We start from the raw sequence: 25,768 nt of genomic DNA, 5'->3' as shown, positions 1-25,768 counted from the left end.
AGACTTTCCTTGGAGGGATCCGGTCGTCGGGTTTCCACTGTCGGCTCCGAGGGGGCTAGTGGCATCGGACCCTTGTCCGACCCCGCTCTCCCTCTCGGAGCTTCGGCTTTGGTAAGCTCGGCGCCGACATCGGCCTCGGAGCCTTCTCTCTCCTTGGAGCCGACCATTCCTGTTTCTTCGGAGCGGGTGTGTTCAGGTCTCCCGGGGAGAGGAGCCTTTGAGGTGATGAGGAGTGTCCTGGCCTCTGAGCCTGGTCAACGGTCTATCCCTCTAGCTCCTCCCTCATCAGTGCCTGCAGATGCCTCTTGCCAGCCTCTTGCTATCAGGCCCAGGGATCCATCGCCCCAGGTTTCCCCACTGGGAATTTTCTCCTCTTCCGAGGTTTCTCCTGACCCCGCAGGGGAACCCCCTCGGAAGAGGACGTGTAAGAGGAAACACACAGACTCCCCTGAGTCTACTACATCTGATACCGACTTAGATGAGTCGGAGGGTTCCCCACGGTCCCCCTCTGAGGATGTCTCATTTTCAGACATCCTTGAGCTCCTCCAGCAGAGGGGGAATTGGCCCTCCATTGACCCCTCCGAGGATGAGTCGGTATACCTGGAGGCTTTTGGATCCCGACCCTCCACCTCCTGGGTGTCTCCGCCTTTCGACCCACTCATGCAGGTAGTGGCTCGGAAGGCGTGGGCGGCTCCAGATTCTGTGGAACCTGTCCCCAGGAGACCATCCAAGTTCATCACGGCCCCTTCGGACAAGCAGTTCCTGTCCAAAGGTGTCTCTGTGGATGCTATGGTGGTGGCGGCCACTAAGAAGGAACTGGTGGATCCTTCAGTACCTGTCCATCCTCCTAATAAGGACTCTAGGACCATGGACAGGTATGGAAAGCGGATGTTTTCTTCAGCGACCTTTGCTATGCGTTCGCTGAATTACCTTTGTCACTTCACCAGGCTTCAACGAGATATTCTCAAGGAACTGGGAGAAGTAGTCCAGGATCCTTCAGCTGCTGGGGCTCAGGAAAAGATTGCCTCTCAGCTAGCTATCCTGAATTCGATATCTAACTCCTCCATGCGGCTCATATCTTATGCAGCCGATGGAACGAGCAGGGCCGCAGGCACAGGTGTTGCTCTTAGACGCCAAGCCTGGATGCGGCTGTGTAATTTTGCAGACCCCTTTAAGGCGTCCTTCACCAGCACCCCCTTTGACGGTTCGGCTTTGTTCGGACCTCAGGTGAAGGATACTTTGACCAGATGTGAACAGGACGGTAAAACTCTTTCTGCCGTTGGAGTCCAGTTTTCCACTCCTTCTAGACCATATCCCAAGGGTCAGAAGGGGGGGAAGATGTGGTTCCGTAAAGCCCAAGGAGCTACACCGGACACACATAGTCAGTTTACCCCCAGAGGCAGAGGGGGTAACAATAATAGACGCCCTAGAGGCAGGGGTCCTCAGAACCAGGGCAACAGGGAGCCTCTTCCTGAGAAGCCCTTTCAGCATCCCTGAGGTGTTGCCCGACTGTCCACCCTTGGAGGCAGTCGGGGGAAGAATTTCGCTGTACCCAGTAGCCTGGCAATCCCTATCACAAGAGAAGTGGGTACAGTCGATTATATCCGAGGGTTACAAAATCCCTTCAAAGGTTTCCCAGACCTCTACAATCCCTTCCAGACATCTCACCCGGTCAAACGGATTTGGCAAAACAGGAAGTTTCACAACTCCTGGGAAAAGGAGCCATGCAAACAGTGCCGCCAGACCAAGTAGGACCCGACTTCTACTCAAGATTCTTTTTGGTCCCCAAAAGGACGGGAGATTGGAGACCAATACTAGACCTAAGCAGACTAAACAAGTCTGTCAGAAAGGCAAGATTCCGGATGGTCAAGCTGCAATCCATTCTGCCCTTTCTGGGCAAGGACAACTGGATGTGCTCGATAGACCTTCAGGATGCGTACTATCATATACAGATTCACAGACGCTCCAGAAGATTTCTCCGCTTTCGGCTGGGAGCCAGTCATTACCAATTCAGAGCACTGCCCTTTGGCCTCACTTCAGCCCCCAGAGTGTTCACCAAATGCATGGCAGTGGTCACAGCTCACCTGAGACGTCGAGGATTCCAAGTGTTTCCTTATTTGGACGACTGGCTCCTCTCCGCCACCTCCAAGGATCAGCTTCTTCGGTCCAGAGACTACACCTTACAGCTTTGCAAGAGTCTAGGAATTTCGGTGAATTTCGAAAAATCCTCTCTGCTGCCTTGCCAATCTATCACCTTTATAGGCGCAGAGTTAGATTCCGTCAAAAGGTTAGCCAGGCTAACAAATCAAAGGATTCTGGACATCCAGAAATTTGTTCAGCTTCTGTTACAAAGCAACAAGGTCAAAGCCAGGTTTGTCTTGAAAGTTCTAGGCCTAATGGCTGCAGCCATTGTTCTTCTTCCACTGGCTCGCTTCCACATGCGTCTCCTGCAGTGGATGTTGTTCACGCAGTGGTCGTACCACGATCTGCCCATGAGACACGAGATCTTAGTGACACAGTCTTGCAGGGCTCATCTACGATGGTGGATATCTTCCCCTCTTCTTCATCAGGGCCGACCCTTTGTTCCCCCTCCTCCAGTTGCCACAGTCACCACGGATGCCTCTCTGATCGGGTGGGGGCATTATCAGGGCAGGATGGTCCACGGGACGTGGCAACCCATAGAATACCACCTGCACATAAATGTCCTGGAGATGAGAGCAGTGCTTTTAACGTTGCAAGCCCTCAACGACTTTCTTCCCACAGGGACTATTGCAGTACAGACGGACAACATGTCCGTGGTATGGTACATCAACAAACAGGGCGGAACCAGGTCCTATCCCTTATGTCGAGAAGCTCTCAGACTTTGGCAATGGGCGATCTCTTCTCAGCGGTTTCTGATAGCAACGCACATCCCCGGCAGGTCCACCCTATTGGCGGACAGGCTAAGCAGATCTATTCTGATGCCTCACGAGTGGTCTCTCAATCAGTCTGTAGTGGATCAGATTTTTCTGAAGTGGGGCACCCCTTGTTGCGATCTTTTCGCTACCCTCAAAACAGAAAGTGCACAGATTACTTCACACTATTTGCTCTTCCAGGCAAAGCCTTGAGAGAGTCTCTAACCCAGGATTGGCCTCGGGACTTCTTTATGCTTTTCCTCCCTTTCCATTGATTCCACAAGTCATTCAGAAAGCCACCGCTTTGAGAGCCAAATTGATCCTCATTGCTCCATATTGGCCTCGACAAATTTGGTTTCCGCCTCTACATCATCACCTTCTGGTGCAGCCCTGGCATCTGGACCCAGTTCCGGATCTTTTGATCCACCAGTCGGGTCATCAGCACCGGGCCATTCATTCTCTCAACCTCACTGCTTGGTTGCTCCACTTCCTTCCTAGCCAGGCTACCAATGATTTCTAACTCAGTCAGAGACATTTTAGTGTCTTCTTTAAAGTCGCCCACTAGAACTGTTTATGCTAGCAAGTGGCGACGTTTTTCTATTTGGGCAAACGCCAGAAATATTGATCCTTTCACCGCTCCTATACATTCTGTTTTGGATTTCCTGGCGGAGGTTTTTCATTCGATCGCCATCATCTACAGTCAAAGTACAACTGGCTGCTATTTCCAAATTTCATGTTGGCTTGCAGGACAATAACATCATGTCTCATAGGTTATGCAAAGCCTTTTTGAGAGGAGTTTTTCTCCTAAAACCGCCTGTGAAACATCCTCCTCCGCAATGGGATCTGAACTTAATGTTGGCATCCCTAATTCTACCTCCTTTCGAACCGTCTGCTACGTGTTCTTTAAAGTTGTTGACATGGAAAACTATATTTTTGCTGGCTGTTACTTCTGCAAGAAGAGTTTCTGAGATTCAGGCCCTCTGTATCCATTCACCTTATCTGGTGTTTCATAAGGATAGGGTTTCGCTCAGAACTAACCCTTCCTTTCTTCCCAAGGTTGTATCTCAAGCCAATATTAACCAATCTATTGATCTACCAGTTTTCTTTCCTAACTATTCTGACAGAGCTGAACAGAAGCTGCATTTTTTGGATGTTCATCGTCAGCTCAGGTACTACTTACATAGGACTAAACAAGTTAGAAAATCAGACCAATTGTTTGTCTCCTATGCAGGAAACAGGTTGGGTCTTCCAGTATCTAAAGTGACCTTATCTAGATGGTTGACTTCCACCATTTCCTATGTGTACTCTCTAAGGGCAAACAACTATCTTCTAAGCCAAAAGCACATTCGACCAGGAGTCTATCCACTTCTGTAGCCTTTCAGGATAGACTTCCCATTGACACTATTTGTGCAGCAGCTACTTGGGCCACGCCTCATACCTTTGTGTCTCATTACAAGCTGGATTTGGCCTCCAGAGATAGGGCCAGTTTTGGTTCCACTGTTCTCAAGAGTCTGTTCCATTGAGCCACCCGGGATACAGGTGCTAGGGACGGTCCCATCCAGCAAGAATGAAGGCGAGATTGACAACTTAACATTTAGAAGTTATGTACCTACCATAACGCTCCATGTTAGTTGTCTTCTCGCCTTCTTTCTTCGCCCTCCCTCCTTCCCCTGGCCTGGACAGATCTTGGAGAGTTCCTATTAGATTGCTTCCTCTGGAGCATTGTTATGAGGACTTCTTTTAGGAACCATGGTTCCTAATTATATTAGGATAAGTCTTTAGCAGGGTTAGTTAGCTGCCAAACGAGATCTGAGGTAGTTCCGCCTTGCATCATGGGATATAGGGTTGCCTCGAGCTGGTAAAAGGTGTTCTCGAGCTAAAGCTAGTGCCGAGTCGGAGCCGAGGATCGGCTCCGAACCCATCCAGCAAGAAAGAAGGCGAGAGAAGACAACTAACATGGAACGTTATGGTAGGTACATAACTTCTAATTTTCTTACATTTGTAAGACAAGCATATGAATCACATTAATATTCATAAATGACATATGATTATTTACAAAATTCCAGATAGCTGGGCTAGCAGTGCCACACTGTCTCAGGATGCCCATATCAACCAGACTGGCAGGAGAAACCATAAAAAAATTTGTCATCCATATTTGTCAGAATCTGAGAGAGAGATGCCAGAGAGAGCTAAGAGGGTAAAGGGTGGAGGGTTTAAGAGGAATTACTACTAAGGGAAAATTTGTAGCTGGAGTATATCGCATTGGGTTAAAAACAGTGCAGCTGCGGTGAGTGATGTGCAAACAAGCCCAAACCATCTCAAAACTGGAATGTAAATACCACAAAAGAGTCTAGTAACACAGAAATCTAGCCAATCCTGCTAGCCCCTGCTTTCTTTACCAGTCAGCTTGTCCCAGATGAGGTCCAGGCAGCCTTGCTTCTCTCACTAGCAGAGAAGATAGGCCCCTACCAACACAAGATGGCACCCAGAAACTGAGAAAGCAAACACAAGATGGCTGCCAGAAACACAGAAGGAAAAACAAACTGCTCTGGATGCAGCAAACTTGTATCCAGACTATGCTACTCAATATAAGGGTTAAAAACACAGTAAAACTCACAAAAAGCACAGATTAACCACTCACAGACAAAAACAGAACTCAGGGTTTGAAAAAAAAAAAACAGTTAAATAGTAATGAAAGGCAGTAAAATGCAGTTAAACAGTAATAAATTGCAGTAAGTAGCAATGAAATACAGTTAAACAGTAATGAAATGCAGTTAATCAGTAAAATTGCTTTAAAACAGTGCAAATGTGATAAATTAGCTTACAATCACAACAGTAAAAAGCAGCAATTCAGTAGAATACTGTCAACAGTTTAACCTGACTACCGACAAGCAGTAACAAATGCGGCAAATTAAATGCAATTGAACACCTAAGCACAAGCAGCAAAATAAAGTAGGAAGAGGCGCAATATTTGTTAAGTACTGAAGGTGAGGAGACAGAAGATAATTCAAGGTTACAAAGCTAAAGGGGCGGGCCTTCACAACTGATCATGCTGTACTCAGTAGACTGAGCTGATGCAATGGGTGGGCCTTCATGTCTGATCTCATTGTACTCAGTAGAATGAGCTGATGCAGTGGGACTGGGAGGAGTGTCCAATATGAAATTTATAGTAGAGGTGGGTGACTAAAAAGCCACCAAGCTTTAAGATACAACAACAGTAATGTGGGTGGGCGAGAATACAAGATCAGAACAGAGGTAAGGATTCAATTCACATCATAGGTTCATAGGTAGGTACTAGGCTATCAGCCCAAGGGCCTAAGTAAGCCTAGCGAACAAGGTTCTGTGGCTTACGCCACCCAAGAAAGTTATTTTCCTGTGCCCCTGTCGAGCAGAGCCACAGAAGTGATCCCGGGATGTATTTTCTATTTCCCAGCCACTTATCAAGATTTTTCTTGAAGAGTGCTATTGAGGAACTTTGCTTGACATAGATGGGTAGCTTGTTCCAGAGTATGGGAAGTCTTTGGGACAGGAATCTATCCCTCCAGCCTGTTCTGTTTATTGTGGTGACAAGGTTTAGGTCCCTAGAACATGTAGCTTGGAGGGATTTGGATTTCTTTAGGTCTAGCATGTCCAACAGCTCTAGGTTTGACATAGCTTTATATGTTAGGCAGAGATCACCTCAGAGTAGGCGATATGCTACGGAGAAAAGCTGGAGTTTTTTGAGATGGTCAGTGTAGGGAATCTGTTTGAGGCCAGTAATCCTCTTTACGAGGTACTTCTGTGTCCTTTCCAGCTGTTGCAGACGTCTTGTGTGGTACATTCCAAAAGGGGCATTGTACTCTATAATGGGTCTTATGAGTGTTGAGTAGAGGGGAACACTGACCTTTTTTTTCCTAGATGAGAACCCTTTTGTGATGAGGTGTGCCACGTAGAAGGATTTCCTGACTACTGTGGCAATGTGATTATCAAAGGAGAGACTACTGTCCACCTGGGACCCCAGGTATCTTATCACACATTTGGCGTTAAGTAGACTGCCGCCTATGTGGTAGTTCATGGGTACAGAGTTTTTACCAAAGGGGATGACCATGCACTTTTTGGCACTGATCTTGAGGCCATGGCTTTGACACCAGGCATCTGTCTCAGTGAGGCCCTTCTGTAGGATGTCCACATCATTTGGGGACTCGTCTATGGCTCGTAGTTTGCAGTCATCTGTGAACTTTCGTCAGCCAAAGGCCTTCTGTGTTAGCCTGTACTTCAGAGAATTAGATACCAAACAAGCGAGGTCCCAGGACTGAACCATGTGGTACTCCACTTGTCACTGGTTTGAAGTCAGATTTAGAGTCTGCAACTTTTACAGTGTGGGTTATGTTAGTGAGCCAGTTGGCAACCCATCTTGTGACGTAGGGATTTATGCAAAGTTTAGTGAGTTTAGCTATAATTCCAGAATGGGGGATGGTGTCGAAAGCCTTGGCGAGGTCAAGATGACTGCCTCAAAGAAGTTGATCAGGTTCAGGAGGCATGATCTGCCTTTCACAAAGCCGAAATGGGTGGGGTCCAGAGTTTGGAGGTTACTTTACTTTATTTATTTATTTACTTACATTTGTTTACTGGGAAATTCCGACTGGATGCAGGTCCTTTTTCAGCGGATGCCCGGGGAGAAAAGCTCCACGTCATGTACATGATAGAGATAAAAAGTTGCAGCAACAGTAAACAACATTACAGGTTGTTGGCTTTAATACAGTAACAAGATATTGAATATCAACAGAATATACAGAAAATGTTGCAAGTTAAGATAGTTTCTTGTCATTTATAATATTAGTACCAAAGATGTCAGACAAGATGTCAAAGTATGTAAAGACAAGTAGCTATTTCTGACTGTGGTTAGTAACGGTGGTGGTAGTATAATTGGGTTAAGAGTCTAGGTGGGGGGGGGGGTAAGGGGGGGTGTTAGTCTGGATTAGAACAAGGACAAAGCCAGTGCAAATTTAAGTGGAATTTGAGGGTAGTCTTGAAAAGGCTGATGGAAGGCAGAGTAGTTATAGAGGGTGGAAGATTGTTCCAAAGTTTAAATATGGTACATGAAAATATGGCTTCTCCTGCTGAGTTCTTGGGCTTGATAACAGTGAGTTAATTTTTCTTGCTTGATCTTAGGGGCCTAGTGGGGTGATAGGGTTGGAGAATGGTGTGAAGGGAAGGGATGTTAAGGGGGTGGTTAATAAGTTTATGAGCGAGGGTGAGTTGATTAAAGTGAAGGAGTTGTGGGAGTTCTAGCCAGTTTAGTTCTTTAAGGGAGATACAATGATGGCTGCGGTAGGAGGTTCCAGTGGCATATTAGCAATTTTGTTGTAACAAGCATCCAGCTTGTGTAGGTCTGTCTGTCTAAGGTTGGTAAGTATAGGGGATGCATAGAGTAGGGTGGAGATTAGCTGGGAATTGGCTATGGAGATTCTAGCTGCCTTGGTTAGGAATTGGCAGCTTTGATATAATGCACCAAGTTTCTTGTGAACTTTTTTATTGTGAGAAATATGTTGGTGTCAAATCTAAGTTTGTTGTCTATTTCCACACCGAGTAATTTTGTGTGTTCTGATGGAGAGATGGTAGTATTGTCTTTGGTGAGAATGTTGAAGTGGGGGGTGTTATGGGTGGCTTTGGAAGGTTGGAACAGGAGAAGTTTTGTCTTACTTGGGTTGAATAGGAGCTGAGCATTGGATAGCCAGCTTTCTACAGAACAGAATGATTCCTGTGTGATTTGTTGTAGTTCTGGTATAGTGGTGGCAGACCAGATGAGAGTAGAGTCAACTGCATACTGTATAAGAGATGCTTGTGTGTTGGCAGTATATAGGTTGTTAATGAAAAGTGAGAATAGCAGAGAGACAAGGATAGACCCTTGGGGAACCTCCGAGAGTAACTGGGAGGTGAGGTGATGTGTTATTGTCCCAGATTACTGATTGCTGGCGTCCGTGTAGATATCTGTGGAACCAGTTGCAGGCTGGTTGTGAGAAGGAGAGGTTGGGGAGAGTAGAGAGTAGTAGCTCATGAGATACCATGTCAAAGACCTTTGAGAGATCTAGAAATACAGCAGTAGAGAAGAGGCCATTGTTTTTGTGATGAAGTATAGTGTTGGTGAAGGAGAGCAGAGGTAGTGTTGTGATATGGCCTGAAACCATGTTGGGTTTTGGAGAGGAGATTATTATCTAGGAGGTAGTTGGAGACGTGGGTGTTGATACATTTTTTAAAGTATCTTGGAGAGAGGGGAGAGGATAGCAATGGGGCAGTAATTGGAGAGGTCAGTGGAGGGGGTGCCTTTGTGGAGGGGAATGATGTGGGATATTTTCCATATCGAGGGAACATAGCGTTCTGTTATGGAATGGTTGATTAGAATTGAAATTGGGTAGGCTAGTGTATTGGATACAATTTAAGTATTCAGAGGGGAGGTTGTCAGCTGCGAGTTTGGTGGGTTTAAGTTTTGACAATACTCTTTTCATTTGGAGGTAGGTATTGAGGTGAAGAAGAAAAGAGGAGTAAGGGTTTAGGGTTAGGAGTTTGAGGGGCTGTCTGTTGTAGGGAAGTGTTGTTTTTAGAGATGTTATAGTTTCAATGAAGTGTTTGTTGAAGGATTCAGCAATACTGCTGGATGAGGGAGGAATAGATGGCTGGGGGGTATCAACCTTCCCTGGGTAGAGGATATTGTTAATAGTGGACCAGAATTGCTTAGGGTTGTGGTTGGTAGATTTATAGTAGAGGGATTTGTCTAATTTTATATGCTTTTTGGCTTTATTGCACAGTTCAAGGAATGCTTGCCTATCTGAGTTATTTTTTGTTAGTCACCAGTGCTCCCAGGCCTTATCTCTGGGTTTCATTACGGTTCTGGTGGTCTTTTCTAACCATGGAGCATGTCTGGATCTGAATTTGGCATTTCTTACAGGAGCATGGGTGTTTAGGATGGAAAGGAAGGTATTGTTGAAGAAGTGGACAGCCTCATCTAAGTTGAGGTAGTTTAGTGGTGACCAGTTAATTTTTTGCAGGGAGGAGATGAAGGAGTTAGGGTTGAAGTTGGACTTCTTCCGTATTTGCCTGTGGATAATGGGCTTCAGACTGTTTGTGTGGTGCCGACTTAGGAAAGTGGGGGACTGGTCACTAAGACTGTCAGGTGAGCAGCCTGCTAGGTAAGAGTGAGGAGCTTTGTTGACTAGGATCCAGTCAAGTAAGGTATGATTGATAGGGATTTTGTTTATTCGGGTAGAGGATTGAATGAGTTGAGTGAACCCATGGAGATTAAGGTGAATGGTTGGGAGATTGTTATTACAGGATAGCCAGCTGATGTTAAAGTCACCGAGAATGATCGTTTCCTGGGGTAGAGATAGAGTAGCCCAGCTCAGGAGATTTTCTAGGGGTGTGATATTTTGCCCTGGTGGGAAATAGCATCCTATGATATTGATTGTTTTGTTTGGGTTTAGTTTAAGATTGGCATAAATGATTTCTTCATTGTTGTGGTGAGGGGCAGATGAGTTCAGGAGTTTAATATTGAGGTGGTGTTTAAATATCAATGCTGTACCACCTCCTTTTTTTGGACAATCTGTCTATGCGAAGGATGTTGTATTCAGGTGGAAGTATTTCATCACTTTTGATGTGAGGTTTGAGCCAGGTTTCAGTTAGGAAGAGAATCTCTGGGGAATATATGCTTATGCTGGTGTGTAGTTCTTGGATTTTATTGCATATGCTTCTGATGTTTATGGAACATTATAAGCAGGTCTGTTGTTTTCTTGTTGGCTAGGAGTTGAGTTCTGGGGGGAAGGGGTTGCTTAGACTAGAGTTTGTGGTTGGGTTGGATTTGGGAGGACCAAGGTTTGGATGGATGTCTCCAGCGAGGGCTAGTTTATAGAGGGTGTTTAGGATATGTTTTATATACATAGTAAGTTGCTTATGGTATCTTAGGGATATTTTATTTGTGAGTGTGTTAGGTGTTTGGTAATGGAGTGTGTGTATTGGGAGGATGGTTTTGGTGGCAGGGGTTGTGTAGTTATAGTGTAAATGTTTGATGAAGGGTGTTGAGAGAGTACAGTGGAAGTTGTTGGGGCATGTGACTGTGGAGCCTTGGTAGGATGTAATGTGAGCTAGAACTATGCAGATTAGGATTGTTATATTAGGTAGTAGCATGATTGTGTTGGATGTAGGGGGAGGGGTGAGTAGTGGTGTAACCTAATTGCTGGCAATTAGGGGTGGGGTTAAGGCTAAGAATAAATGTAGAGGTACTGGGGGCAGGTGGGAATAAGGGGCAGGGAGGGGAGCATGATTGTGTTGGATGTAGGGGGAGGGGTGAGTAGTGGTGTAGCCTAATTGCTGGCAATTAGGGGTGGGGTTAAGGCTAAGAATAAATGTAGAGGTACTGGGGGCAGGTGGGAATAAGGGGCAGGGAGGGGAGCAAAGTGAGCATAGCGAACGGAGTGGGCTAGAACCCCCAGGCTAAAGATTGCAGGGTAAGTGTATAAATAGTCAAATTGTTAGGAGTTATTGAATCTAGTAGGGAAAAACAATATATAGACCTGATTTCAGCTGTGTCCTTTCTGGTAGATACCCAGTTTGAAGCAGACAAAAAGTGGCAGTTTAAGTAGCGTTTTGCCTCTATTTTACAAGTGGGCAATTCTAGTGCATCTACTGGGTTACCTCTTTTCACCTAGAGCTTTATCTTGCTTTACTGATGACTAACAAGAAAACGTTAACTGGGGAATGTATTTACAGCAGATGGGGTGGGGATGCATTTGCCGTCCCTAGCCATGTGGGTCGAGCCAGTTATTTCTGCTTTAGACCAGGTACTTTCTACTGTAGCAGGCTAAGAGGGAAACGTAGCTAGACACCTACAGTAACCTATCTTCTTTCCAAAGCCCTTGAGTCCTTGTGGCAGGTTTCTCCACTGCAGATGCAGCCAGTGGCCAAGGATTCAGCAAGTGCGGGACTGAGAGAGAACCCATTTACAGGGACAGTGGTCATTAAGTGAAAAGATGGAGACAAAAACAATTATTACGTTAAGGCCTCTGAAAGGGGAATGAGAGAGAAGTGCTGTAAAAAGTAACTGTAATAATAAATTATCACCCAGGCAGGAAGGGTATTGGGTTTAAGAGTAGCAGCACATTACACTATTTACACAGGTACAAAGTGTTTAGTAAAAATGGCTCAGGCAACTGTTATGCATTCGCATATGAAGCCCTTGACATAAAAAAAAACCTTACTTAGTGATATATACCAGATAATTTAGGTAGCCCATGAATTTAAAGAGACAGTTCTATCACAGCTATAGCAGTAGTAAACTGTCAACAATTGTATACAGCAGTGCTTAAATATCAATGTCTTTGTTTATGAGTTCCATGATGATACGTTCCATGGCCTTACAGACCAGGCTCGTCAGGCTAGTAGGCGATAGTTCCCGGGATCAGTGGTGGCTCCCCCTTTGTGGAGTGGGATAACTGTTGCTGTGCGCCATTCAGTGGGCACAAAGCCTGATGTGAGACTGTGATTGAACATGGTGCTTAGGTGGGGAGCCAGTTCGTTCTGATGGTCGTGTAAAACGTAGCCTGGGATGTTGTCCGGTCCCATGGTTGCTGTGTTTTTGGCTTTAGAGAGTGCAGCTTTTACCTGCGTAGTTGTGATTACAGGGACTCTGCATTCTTCCTGTATAGTTATGGGCCGTTTAGGGAGTGAGAGGGGGGTAAAGTTAGCACTGAACCTATCTGCCAGGACGTTGGCAATATCAGTTGGTTCTGTAATTTTCATGCCATTGTACTGTAACTCAGAGCAGATCTGGATGTTGCCATTGAGATTCTTGACATAGCTATAGAATGCTTTGTGGTTGTCCCTAGAATCAGTGGCAATTTTGTTTTCATAGCTAGCTTTGGAGGATCTTAAAAGGGATCTCAACTTCTTAGTGAGGCCGACCAGGGAACCCTCCACTCGTGGGATTTTACTCTCTTTTGCAACAGTTTCTTCCTTTTGTTGTAGAGTTTGTTTATGGCAGGGGACCACCAGATTGGCTTCCTTTTTTTGGAGGATAGCGTCTTGGTTCTGTTTGGGATAGCACGATCCATGCACTTGTGTAATTGCTTATAGAGTGCATTTGTGTAGGATTCGGCAGTCGTAACTGTATTGTCCATCTGCATGGGTGTCACGAAGTTCACCACTTCTGTCTTAAGAAGCATGAAGTTGGCTTTGGAGAAATTTTTTACCGTGATGTCCTTAAAGGGGGGGGGGGGGGCAGGATGTGGATATCTAGGGTGAATAGCTTATGGTCAGATCTGACCAATGAAGAGTTGACTTCTGGTGTCGAACACTGGTCACTCATGTTGGTAATGACTAGGTCTAGGATATTGCTGCTCCTGGTGGAGGTGTAGATAAGGTGATCCAGGGCATTGGAATTTATGAATTCCAGAAAGCGTTGAGTGAAGGATTTGGTACATGAGTAGTTTTCCCAGTTAATGGTGGGGTAGTTAAAATCACCCATTATTAGGGTGTTTGAACCCTAATATTTTTCAGTATATGAAGAAAAGAGGAGTGGGAATCCTGGGGCATGGTGGGGGATCTGTAGCAAGCTACAATTTGGATTTCAGTTTTGCCCAGAGTTAGTTGCACTTGCATAACCTCGGATGCATTATGCTGAGCAACTAGCTTGGAGGTGTGGATATCCTTAATGAATATGGACACATGCCTGGTGTTCTGGTCCAGGTTAGGTGGCCGAAAAGTGTGGTATGAGTTATAGCCTGGTAATGCAGGGGTACTCTCTAGAGCCTTGAACCAGGTCTCAGTCACTGTACAGATATTGATGTTCTCCATTTTAAGGAGTGCCTCGAGGGTGTGCATTTTGAGATTTAGACTTCTAGTATTGAGTAGCATTACCCTTAGTTTTTACTTGCCTGTTGCTCTTACGGTGGTGAACTTGTCATTCACTAAGCCTAAAATACATTTTCACAGTTTAAACAGATATGCAGCAAATATTGTTTTAGTTAATCAGAAGACAGGAAAACACAGATTTTTTTTTCTCCTGTAAATACTAGTACATGGAGCAGATAAATCTCTGTGCACTACAATGAAGTATGATTGGTTTGCCAATCATAACCTCCAATTATTTGTTCTCAACATGAATGCCAAGATTCACCCCTTGAGCTTAGTTCTTGAGGTGAATTTCTTGGCATCCATATCTCGAACACATAATAAGCAGGTAATGATTGGAGAGCCGATCATAGTCATCTGTGTATAGCCATTATGGGGAGGACATCACCATTTTGTACCTCACTGAACTGACTCATTATTGGATACAGTACTGCTTTTGTACCCTTTGAGCAAATCACCTGAAAGACCTTGGAAAGGTACAGTGGTTCCTTACTGAAAAGGGGAAAATCGTAGAATTGGAAAAAACTATTCAGAAAGGCTTCACTATGTGTTGACATGGTTTGTTTTATTGATTGCTTTGCCTTACAGACTAGGCAGAGGTCACGTCTGTGTTTGAAAGTCTTTGCTTGGAATGCACCACTGGAATAATTAACATCAGATCAGGGAACCTAATACTAAAAAAAAAATGTTAGAAAATTATGAAGGATCAATTATACAACTCCTTCCAAGTTTATGGAATAAGCTTCCCCTTATTAACTTTCAGCAAAAATAATATTTATTTTATACATGATAAGTAGAAAATGTTAGTGGCGTTCAAGCTTCTTAAAGGCCAGTAGGTCATGCTTGGCATTTGTAGTGATAAACCTATGACACTTGTTACAGAAGGAAGCCAGTACAGAAAACTGGAATTACAAATACTTTTATTTACAAAATATCTAGTATTCACAGTACTGTTGCTTTGGATGATGTGAGATAGGTGGTGTAGTTATGTGCTTTTTTGGATGTACTTGTTATCAGGATTAGGTGGCACTTATCTTGCTAGTCTAGGACAACATGAGCTGGGGAGTGATCTGCATGGGCCTGGAGAAACCTTCGGGCTAAATTCATGAATGATGCATAACAGCACAGACAACTCAAGTGCCCAGCACACATAAAAAAATTTCTTTTTCCATGAGCATTTTTTATTGGAGTCCAATAACTATTTCATGGTGTGCAGTCCTCATGCATGGTGCACTATGTTTATTTTCCGGCATCTTAGAAAGTGAGAGGATGCCTGAGGAGTGGAGAAGGTGTGTTGATAATACGATTTTTAAGAATAAGGATGATATGTAGAGCTGTAGTAACTGCAGAGGAATAAAACTGATAGTCACAGCATGAAGTTGTGTGAAAGAGTAGTGGAAGCTAGGTTAAGAAGGGAGGTGATGATTAGTGAGCAGCAGTATGATTTCATGCCAGGAAAGAGCACTACAGATGTGATGTTTGCTCTGAGAGTGTTGATGGAGAAATATAGAGAAGGTCAGAATGAGTTGCATTGTGTCTTTGTGGACTTAGAGAAAGCATATGACAGGGTGCCTAGAGAGGAGTTGTGGTATTGTATGGGGAAGTTGGAAGTGGCATAGAAGTATGTGAGTGGTACAGGATATGTATGAGGCCAGTGTGACAGTGGTGAGTTATGTGGTGGGAGTGACTGATGGCAACAGATGATCTGCTGTGGTGACCCCTAACAGGAGCAGCTGAAAGAAAAAGAAGAATTAGGCCTGAGAAAAATGACAAACATTTTCTTGAGGTCCAGAGCTTGAGCCATGAACACTGCTGCAAGATGTGCAGACAGAGCTTTCTTGACTGGGGGAGGTAGGTTTCATGAGGAAAGTTCCCACATCCTAAGTACCCCATCCAAGTGCGTATGACTTTAGAGACTGACAGCTTAAGCATTAAGGTAACTGTACAGTGGATATAAAAAGTTTACACACCCCTGTTAAAATGTCATGTTTTTGTGAGATTAAAAAATGAGACCACAATAAATCATTTCAAAACTTTTCCCACCTTTACTGTTACCTATAACCTGTACAATTCAATTGGAAAATAAATAAATATGTTAGGAGAAAAATGTAAAAATTAAAAAATGTAGAATAAGCTGGTTGCATACGTGTGCACACCTTTAACTAATACTTTTGTTGAAGCACCTTTTGATTTAATTACAACATTGTCTTCCTGGGTACACACCTGCCCTCAATTAAAGAGACTCTGGTTAACCCCAAATAAAGTTCAGCTGTCCTAGTAGGATTTTTCTGACATGTACTCAGTTGCTGCTACAGCAAAAGCCATGGTTCGCAGAAAGCTTACAAAGCATCAAAGGGATCTCATTGTTGAAAGGCATCAGTCAGAAGATGGGTACAAACAAATTTCTGCAGAATTGGATATACCATGGAATACAGTGAAGACAGTCATCAAAAAGTGGAGAAAATATGGGACAACAATGATGTTGCAAAGAACTGGACGTCTCTCCAAAATTAATGAAAAGACTAGATAAAAACTGCTCAGGGAGGCTAGGCTGCCAAGAGATCTACAGCAACACTGAAGGAGTTGCAGAAATTTTTGGCAAGTATTGGTTGTGTATATTCTCCATATGTCTGGTCTGTGAGGTATGGTTGCAAGACGGAAGCCTTTTCTTACACAGAAAAACATCCAGGCCCAGCTAAAATTTGCAAAACAGTACATTGTCTCCCAAAAACATGTAGGAAAATGTGTTATGGTCCGAAGAGACCAAGGTTGAACTTTCTGGCCACAATTCCAAAAGGTGTTTGGCACAAAAACAACACATCACCAAAAGAACACCATCCCCATGGTGAATCACGATGGCAATATCATGCTTTGGGGTTGCTTAACTGGGGCTTTAGTCAAGGTGGAGGGAATTATGAACAGTTCCAATTTTGGCCCAAAACCTTCAGGTGTCTGCTAGAAAGATGAAGATGAAGAGGAATTTCACCTTTCAACATGACAATGACCCCAAGCATACATCCAAATCAACAAAAGAATGGCTTCACCAGAAGAAAATTAAAGTTTTGGAATGGCCCAACCAGAGCTCAGACCCAAATCCAATACAAAATCTGTGGGGTGACCTGAAGAGAGCTGTGCACAAGAGATGTCCTCGCAATCTGACAGATTTGGAGCACTTTTGCAAGGAAGAGTGGACAAATATTGCCAAGTCAAGTTGTGCCATGCTGATAGACTCCTACCCAAGAAGACTGAATGCTGTAATTAAATCAAAAAGTGCTTCAACAAAGTATTAGTTTAAGGGTGTTCACACTTATGCAATCAGCTTATTGTACGTTTTTTTATTTTTTGTATTTTTTCCCCCTAACATATTTGTTTGTTTTTCAATGGAATTGTAGGGGTTATAAGTAACATTAAAGGTGGGAAACGTTTTGAAATGATTTATTGTGGTCTCATTTTTTTATATCACAAAAACCTGGCATTTTAACAGGGGTGTGTGAACTTTTTATATCCACTGTAGGTAGAAAACTCTACACAGAGGCTATGATTTAGTAATAGTGCATTGGGTTACTAAAGAGAGAGGTGGCTGTAGTAAATTTGTTATATGGTCTACTGGGAGTGAGGGAGCTGAAAGAGGGTGTCACACTGAGAGCAGTTGTCTGTTTTATTCTGTGTTTTTAATTGCATTGTTTGGTACTTCATATGACATTATAGTCATACTTGTTTTAGACCATGTCAGTGATGATTGGTTTGGTTGTAGAGCTCACTGATCATCTGCAAACATTACATACAGTGTTGTGCTTGCAGATGTAAAGCTGATGGTCAGATTTAAGCATTTTTGGCTGGGGAGCAAGGATTTTTGCCTCTTCCTTTGTGCGGGTCTTCACTACCATCTCCTTTCTGTGTGTATGGACTCCAAGATTGTATACCTTTGGGGATAAATGTGCATTTCCACTCCCCAGGCTCTGTGGTTTCACCATTCACTAATAGAGAGGGTTTGTGATTGCAAACTTGATGTCTCTGATCATGTAAAGCACAGATAGATGATTGGAGGGTACTAATTTTATACCCATTGATTATAGGTATTACGTAAAGACCAACGAGAATAATTTTCAGGCTAATTTTCCTCCTGAATTATAGAGAACTCTTTCTCTTTTAAACACAAAAGCATAATATAAACATTGGCATTCCTTTTCTTATAGATTACTAATGATGATAGTTTAATGTTCTAGAATATTTACAAATCTGGCATTGACTACTTTACTTGATGTGTCCTAAGTTAAGGTATTTTTCACCTGTTGGAATTTGCTTTTTCCTTTCTGAAAAATTCCACATTCAACAGCTTTCATACTTGTGTACCACTGTACTCCATGATGTAGCACATTGGCTAAACATGTGCACACATCAGCCATGACCACCAGTCTTTTTTGTGTCATTCTCACATTTGATTTTGATCAGTACTGCCTTCAGTTACGTCTTACTTTTGTCTGCTTAAATCACAGTTGGTGTTAATGTGTCTATTAATTTAACAGCCAAACTCTTTACTGGCAGTGCCTGTACTGTCATGGAGAAGAGTACAATGTTGAAAACTGTCTCTGGTACCAGAATTTCACAGGAGGTAAAAAAAGAAAAAAAGTTATTGGTCTCTTTTTCCAAGGTGGCAGTGAATGAGAGCTGTTCAAGAGGGTCCTTTCCACAGCCCAAAAGTCAGATCATTATTGCAGGGAAAAAGGTCTAGAGTCCATTTGGCTTCCCATTGATTTTTGCAGGCAGTAGGCTCTTTGAGTAGTGAGGCTTCAGCCCTGACTGGTCCTCAGGCTCCTTCAAGGTTACTTGGATTGGGAAGTATGCCTTCGGCACCTACCTAGAAGGGATGCTTCCCAACGTTCTTGATCAGTCTCCCTGTTGTAATAGGTCAGTCTCTAGAGTCATATGCATGTGGATCGGTGATACTTGGGATATGGGAACTTTCATCATAAAACCTCTCTCTCCCATTCTACAGAGGTCAGTGAGCCCCAGTTGAGGAGGCTCTGTCAGCACATCCTGCAGCAGTACTCATGTCTCTGTAACTAGACATCCAAGAAGGTGTTTGATGCGTGGTGGGAGTTTGAGTTGTAGGTGCTTGAGTGCATCATTCAGGAATTTAGTCCAAAAGATATCTCCAGGTCCATGCAGGCCACTTTTCTCAGCTAATGCTGTCCTAGGCTAGCACAAGTGTCATCTGCTCCTGATACCTAGTGCTGGTCTACCATACATTTTCCCCTCATTTGAGGTAATGCCTGTGGTTAAGTGCGAATTGTGTCCCTATTTCCTGCCATGGGGCCTGTGAGGATTTAGAAGATCAGTAGAACATTGTTTCAGAGATAGACAAGGATAGCGAGTACCCAGCCCGTTCTGCATCACCATTGGATGACATCTTTGGAGATGCCCTCTAGTTTATGAGGAACAGCTTAAACTGTCCTGAAGGCTGCACGTCCCAGGGCTGGTTCCTCTGTGGTGTCTTTGGGTCCAAAGTAGGTCCCAGAGACACTATTTTATCATCCTTGCCATTAGCCATGGAGTACAAAGCTTTGGAGAGAGGTATGGAATAACCAGGCTTACGTAGTGAAGAAGGTGCTGGATAAGCCTGACTACCTCCTAGCATTTGGAATTCTTTTGCAGGACCTTATCTGCTGCTTTCACAGTTGGATACCATGTAGTCCATTGCGATTTTTACCATGCTGATACTTTGGCTAGGGCTGCATGGTCTGTCATGTACCTTTAGTGCTTGAAGTGGATGAGTTCTTTCTTTAAGAATCAACTTGAGAACATATCCTGGATGGCCCTTTTTGATGGGGAAGCTCTTCAACCAGGCTGCCACCATTCTAGAGGTCTCTAAGATCTACCTTTCTTTACTTCTGATCCTTACACTGCTAGACTTGGCCAGGCTGGAAGAGACCTCTGTATTTTCTGAGGAAGACCCTCGGGTGTCACATGGTCTTGCCTCTTTGGTGTCAGTAAAGCTGCTCATGTTGATAACCCCTTCAGCTGCCCTACCACAGTCCTGACTCTGTTCTGGAGTTGTCTGTTGAAGAGGCAGTTTTCAAAGTTCACACAGCTTTTTTTGGCACCTTTAGCTATATTTGAAGCTTGTTGGTTTTCTTCCAAAAAGACCTGCATTGGAAGATTTGTCTGTTTCAGCAGGGCTGATGGGACAGACTAAGTCTGTATTGATCAGAAGATGCATATTAGCTGTCCTGGTGCTGGAGATGAGGGTGAATGGTTTACTCCATCTGCTTCTTTTCCCAAAAGGGATGGATGATTTTTGTCTTGTTTCAGACCTCAGTGATTTCAACCAGCACGTCACATTTTTATTTGATTTGCTGATTGAGTTCCACACAGACAACTTTTCAAGTTCACTCTGAATAGGTTTCATTTCCAGTAAGTGCTGCCATTTAGTCTTTATTCAGTGCACAGAATATTTGCCATGGTATTCACTGTGGTGGCTGAATGTTTGCAGGGGAAGGGTCTGTTGATGTGTTTCCTTACCTGAATGTTTGACATTTGATTATCCTATCCAAGGACTTTCTGCAGCTAACCCATTTGGGTGCAGACTTGGATGTGTTTCTAGGAAGAAGTCCTGTCTATTCCTGGTTCAGAAGATGATCATTATCAAGTTGTCAAGGCAGAGTTGGACAGTATTCAGATTCTGTTGTTCCTGCTTTGGGAGAGTAGTCATGGTCCTAGCATCTGTTATTAGGATGAAGCCCAGGGTCCCGTAATAGACTGTTCTGTGCCTCCTGGGCTTTTGTAGACTTGATCTTCATGGAATTTGTATGACTGTAGACGAGGGAGTTGCGGTGAACTTTTTGAGTGGTCATTGCCTTATAAATTTACTGTTAATGTTGGCTGCTTTTAGGAGAGTCTTGGGTGGTTGGGGCATTCCCCATCAGTCTACTTTTAAGATTTGTACTTCTGCATCCAAACCTGCCACAGATCTTTATGAAAGATGTTTTGCTTATGGGCTGGAGAGTCCACCTAGGCTACCACATGTTCCCTAGAGTGTCGCCTTCATTTTACAGGGGACTGTCCATCAGTCTTTTTCAGATCAGGTAGGTACCTTGTACTACAATGGTTCATCTTTTTGCAGGTTATTTTGATATCTCCTAGACAGCTGTACAACTTGGGACAAATTTCTTCCATAATCAGGTAGTATGTATTGGCTGTTTCTATGCATTGTGACTTTATGGCAGACAGGATTGTGACCCAGCATCAGTTCTCTGACTTTCTGTACTGTTCTTAGGATGGTAGACTGGTTTGCCTGCTCTTTGAGTATAGTAGCTTATTGGCATTGAAGTACGCTTTTTGGAAAATGCCCTTCCTGGTGACTGTCACCTCTTCACAGCATATCTTGGAACTTCAGGGTCTGCTGTATAGGGAATCTTATTTGATCCCTCACAAAAGTAAGGTGTCCCTTAGGGAGACATTTGTTTCCAGAGATTGTTTCAGAGTTTTCTCTGAACAAGTCCATTAACCTCTTGGTTTTATTTGCAGCAGCAGAAACCAAGGAAGAATGGCTCTTTCTCATCCTGAATACATATGGGCAGCTCAGTTATTATCTTAAATGGGTGCATGAATTTAGAAGGATAGACCAGTTTATCTTCTTTACTACAGGGAAGGAGGAGCATACAGTTGTCAAGCAGAGAAATGATTTGACCGCTACACTGTATTTTGTCATCAGTCACCTAACTCCCATTTGACAAAATGCTTTTATCAAAGGAGTGGCTTCTTTCAGTACTTGCATCAAAAATATCTCATTTAGGGCCTTTTGTCCCTTCACCAGGTGATCCATGTTGCACTCTTTCATCGGGCATTACTGTCGCAACTACAGCTCAGTGAGTCAGGCCACATTCGAGAACCTAGCATTTCAAGGCTCAACCTATTTGAATTGTACAGTAACTGGTTTCTTTCATCTTATGATAATGTATGGGATTCATTTGATTCCGAGACCCTTACTGGGCAGTGCTTGATGTTAAATGTAGCAGATGCATGACATTTGCATAGAGGGTAGAGCCCTTACTATGGATAGGTGAGCTGTGTTTGATTAGCAGCTGGAGCTGGTGTCAGGGAAGACAGCATGAAGAAGCTTACTTCTCTTTGGAAGAAGGAATGGAAAGTGTATGCCTAGGCACACATTCTATGGTTGAATTATCCTAGGTGAGGAGCTAAAGATGTGAAAAGTTCAGAACAGACTGGGAATGGATATGAAACTGATGCTTGGTGGATGCCTACACTTTTGAACTTGTTAGACTCTGGTTTGTTGCCCTACCTGCCCCTTGCATTACATATGGACAGAGACAGTATCTAAAATGTGTTTTCTGCAATATCGCCCCAATAAAAACTTAATGGAATTCTCAAGAACTAATCACTATCCCACCCAGAACTAATCACGGCCCTGTAGGTAGTATGTAAAATGACCATGGAACTAGGCATGGGTAATTCTGACTAAAGGGATAACTGACTAGGCTTAAAGCGGCTGGCAAAGGCAGTTAGCCCAGTATTCACCTGCGAAATTGTAAATGTTCATTCAGGAAAACAGATAATGTAATGCAGCAAATCATCGCCTTATGGTATTATCTGGTAATTCATATGACATCACACTTTTGTGATATTTAAAAAAAAAAACAACAAAAAAAAAACGTAGTTTCAGCATAAATCTGGAAGGAAAATGAGCCTGATGTTATGAAAAAATCTGTTTCAGTGGAAGTTCACCGAAAACAAACAGTGTGCGCACATATGTTTTTATCAGCAGTGAATGAGTACCCTTTGACAGCATTAGAAGTAATGGCAAAGGAAACGAGTTCCATACAACGCATTTAGTCTACCAGTTGATGTGTAGGTTCCAGATTGAGTTGTTAATAAGCTAATTCCTGTGATACAGGGATTGAGTACCTTAGCCTTCATTTGCCCTACTATGTGACTTTAAACAAGTCACTTACCAGTCGGTGCTTTGGGGCAGTTAGGAAGTTGGGCTAGTTTCCTCAATGGTCTTCTAGACTACATGCCTGTCAACTCCCTAGGAGTCAAGATAATTCAATTATGTGACACAACAGGATAACTTAATTTCAGTATTTTGTTTGAAATTGTTGTCCACTCAGTGTTTGATACAGAAAACATGTATAACTGTATATGTGTGGTTCATTTGAAACTAAAAAACATATAACCTTAAACGCATGTGACAGAACACCATCTGCAGCAACCTAGTGGTTCACAAAAGTTTTCGTAATAAAGGTCTGTGGTAAGAAAGAAAGAAATTGATTACTTTTCATATTGTGTAGTTTTCACTGTATTAAGTAAATTTAGTTAAGAAAGGTTTTGACGTTTAAGTATGGCAAAATTATCTCACAACAGAGCTTGAGCGATTTAATTGTTTAATGTTTTGTTGGTTTTATTTTTCTTTGGTGGTAAAAATGGGACTGGATAATCACATAATATTACTTAAGGGCAGTTCTGATTGTGTTATTATAATAGGTAGAAGAAGCACTCAAGGTAATGGGCCATGTGTATGCATGAGTGCGTGTGTGTGTGCGCATGTGTGCGTGTCTGTCATAGTTATGCATGTGCACAAACGAGATTAGGTAGAAGTGGGAAGACATTGCCTCAAAGAATCATTGCTGGACATATCTTCAGTTACAGATAGGAAATAACCACTAAGTTTTGTTTTCTGTAGTCTGAAAATCAAGAACTCTCCAAAGAAGAGAAATTGCGTCAGAGGAAGGAGAAGAAACAACAGAAAAAGAACAGACGGGAAGACAAGGGAAATGCAGCACAGCCTGAAAAAAATGCTACAGAAAGCCAGGTTCAGCAACAGAAAGGTATGAAATTAAGAGTCAGAGCAAAGAAGTATGACTACCGTCCATCACATTCCTTCCCTTTATATTTGACTAGAATGCTGACACACACACACACACACACACTCACTTTGATTCTTTTGCGAGGATTAACGTAGAGGGAAGGAGTAAATTCTTATTAGCAAGGGCTTTCTGGTTTAGATTCTGTTTGTAACATTTGACACATTTTTGATAAATATTTTGTACATAATAACACTGTATATATTTTTGTACCTACCTTAACATGTTTTCCTTAAAACTTCATTTTATGTGATGTTACTTCAGTTTATGTGTAAGAAAATTGTAGTCGTCAGGCAGCATTACTGTGTTATGTGATGCAGGCAAGGGGGTTGATAACTGTAGAAGAATATGGTGATGCTAAGAGTTGTGTATATTCTGAGAACTTAGGAGTGAAAGGACAGACTGGACACTGAACACAGTTTTTCTATTTCATTTCTGTACTTAATGCTTTGCCACTGAATCTTTTCTTTTTCTGGTAGTTTCATTTCCTTCTCATAGAACCATTTATCTGATAAGAGGAGATCCTTAACAACACTACTAAGGTGGCAAGCATTAAGATTGTTTTGCAGACAAAACTTTCCCTGGTTGATAAAACACCCTTCTGCTTATCCATTAATGTATAGCAGTACCAAACCTCTCCAGGCCTCCATTGCAATGTTCATAGTTTTATTGAGGCAAATGGCTCCAGGTGACTTTTTGTCTTTCTGATGATGCTATTTCTTGAGTAAAACCTTTTCAGGCTATTTATTTTAGTCATTTGTAGCTGTCCAGTATGGGTTTCTTTATCTTGCTGAACTTTTTTCTCTCAGTTAATATCTTTTCTTTTCTTTTTTGGCCTAGGCCTACCCTCATGCTACAATGCTTGCAATAATCTCTGTCAAGAGCAACAGGGAAAATGGTATAGTTAATATTTTTTTAGAATTATTTGTTTGCCTCTCCATCCTCAACACTTAGTTTTATAGGAGTTTCTTTGAAATGTAATGTCGTTTGCCTTTATCTTTCTATTCTTCTTATGGGCATTTGCCCTTTCTTTTTCCTTGCTACAGTGGACTGTGAGAAAAAATCGCTTCCCAACTTGGGCACTCTAATTATGTGTACTGTTTCTTTTTTACAAATATCGTTATTAAATTATCACAACATATGAAGTCATACATTTGTATGAATTAAAACAGACAGTATTGACATATTTTCAGTTGCAAAGATTGTACATCACTTATAATCTGTCCAGTTATTGTCAAACATTACATAGCTCATTGAATTCCTGCCATTCCTTAAACATCATACCACCTCCAAAACATCATCATTCTACATGTATAGTTCCCACAATTCTCATTTTTGTCTGCGTAATTCGCTCCTACCCTTTTCTAAAGCTCCCACTTGCAGTTCGTGTCTTTACTGTATTCCCTATTTCTTGTACAGTTGGTTTAGCTTTTGATTACCATTTTCTAGTAATTGCTTTTCTGGCAGCCATCAGAATTAAACTCAGCAAGGCGTTACTGTGTCTAGTCAATTCCGATTCTGTAACACAGCTCAAAACAATCATTTCCTTAATTACACCAATTTGCTCACCCAATATTTCTGATAGTGTAGTCTGCAGGGAATTTTTAAAGTCTGCAAACTTATAACACTCCCAAAAAATGTATTCCCAATTACCTCTTTCTTGCCCTTTGCACATCCAACATTTGCAATCTACTTGAGAAAAAATTTCTTTGAAGTCTGCTTGGGGTATAGAAATACTTCTGCAAACACTTCCAAGCAAAGATTCTAAATCTTCCAGCCTTTGTTGCATATTTGGGAGCCAAACATGTATCCCCCCATTGTTTGTGCATTGCTTATCAAATCTCTTTCCAATCCTTTCTAACCTCCACTGATTCCTATTGTTGTCATGCAGTATTTTATATGGCCTACTAATTATCTCTTTAACAGCTTCTGTTCTGGATTCTAATAAACTCTACCAGTGCTGGTCTTTCGCTTAGGATCCCCCTATTTCTTTGTTTGCCAATACTCTGATATCAATCCTAGATAGGGAAAGGAATCTCTAGCCTACAGTCCAAATGAATTCTTGGCTTCTTCCCTTTCTACTAGCTTCCTTTGCCAGTTTTCTCAAGTACA

The 25,768-nt window shown here is 42.7% G+C and overlaps 1 protein-coding gene across 2 annotated transcripts in view; it reads left to right on the top strand.

The window, feature by feature from the left end:
* The window catches only part of EIF2B4 (eukaryotic translation initiation factor 2B subunit delta), a 979,702-nt gene that overhangs the window by 235,451 nt on the left and 718,483 nt on the right, over nt 1-25,768 (top strand). For both annotated transcript variants that reach the window (XM_044061494.1, XM_044061493.1), the window contains exon 3: nt 23,476-23,620. In XM_044061494.1, the coding sequence (XP_043917429.1) occupies nt 23,476-23,620 (145 nt within the window). The remainder of the gene's footprint in view (nt 1-23,475; nt 23,621-25,768) is intronic.

This window comes from Protopterus annectens, chromosome 2.part0 (genome assembly GCF_019279795.1).
Source record: "Protopterus annectens isolate FY-2018-M chromosome 2.part0, PAN1.0, whole genome shotgun sequence".
NCBI classification, from domain to species: domain Eukaryota; kingdom Metazoa; phylum Chordata; order Ceratodontiformes; family Protopteridae; genus Protopterus; species Protopterus annectens.
Note: the sequence above shows the minus strand (reverse complement) of the source record. Positions and strands in the feature narration are given on the sequence as shown.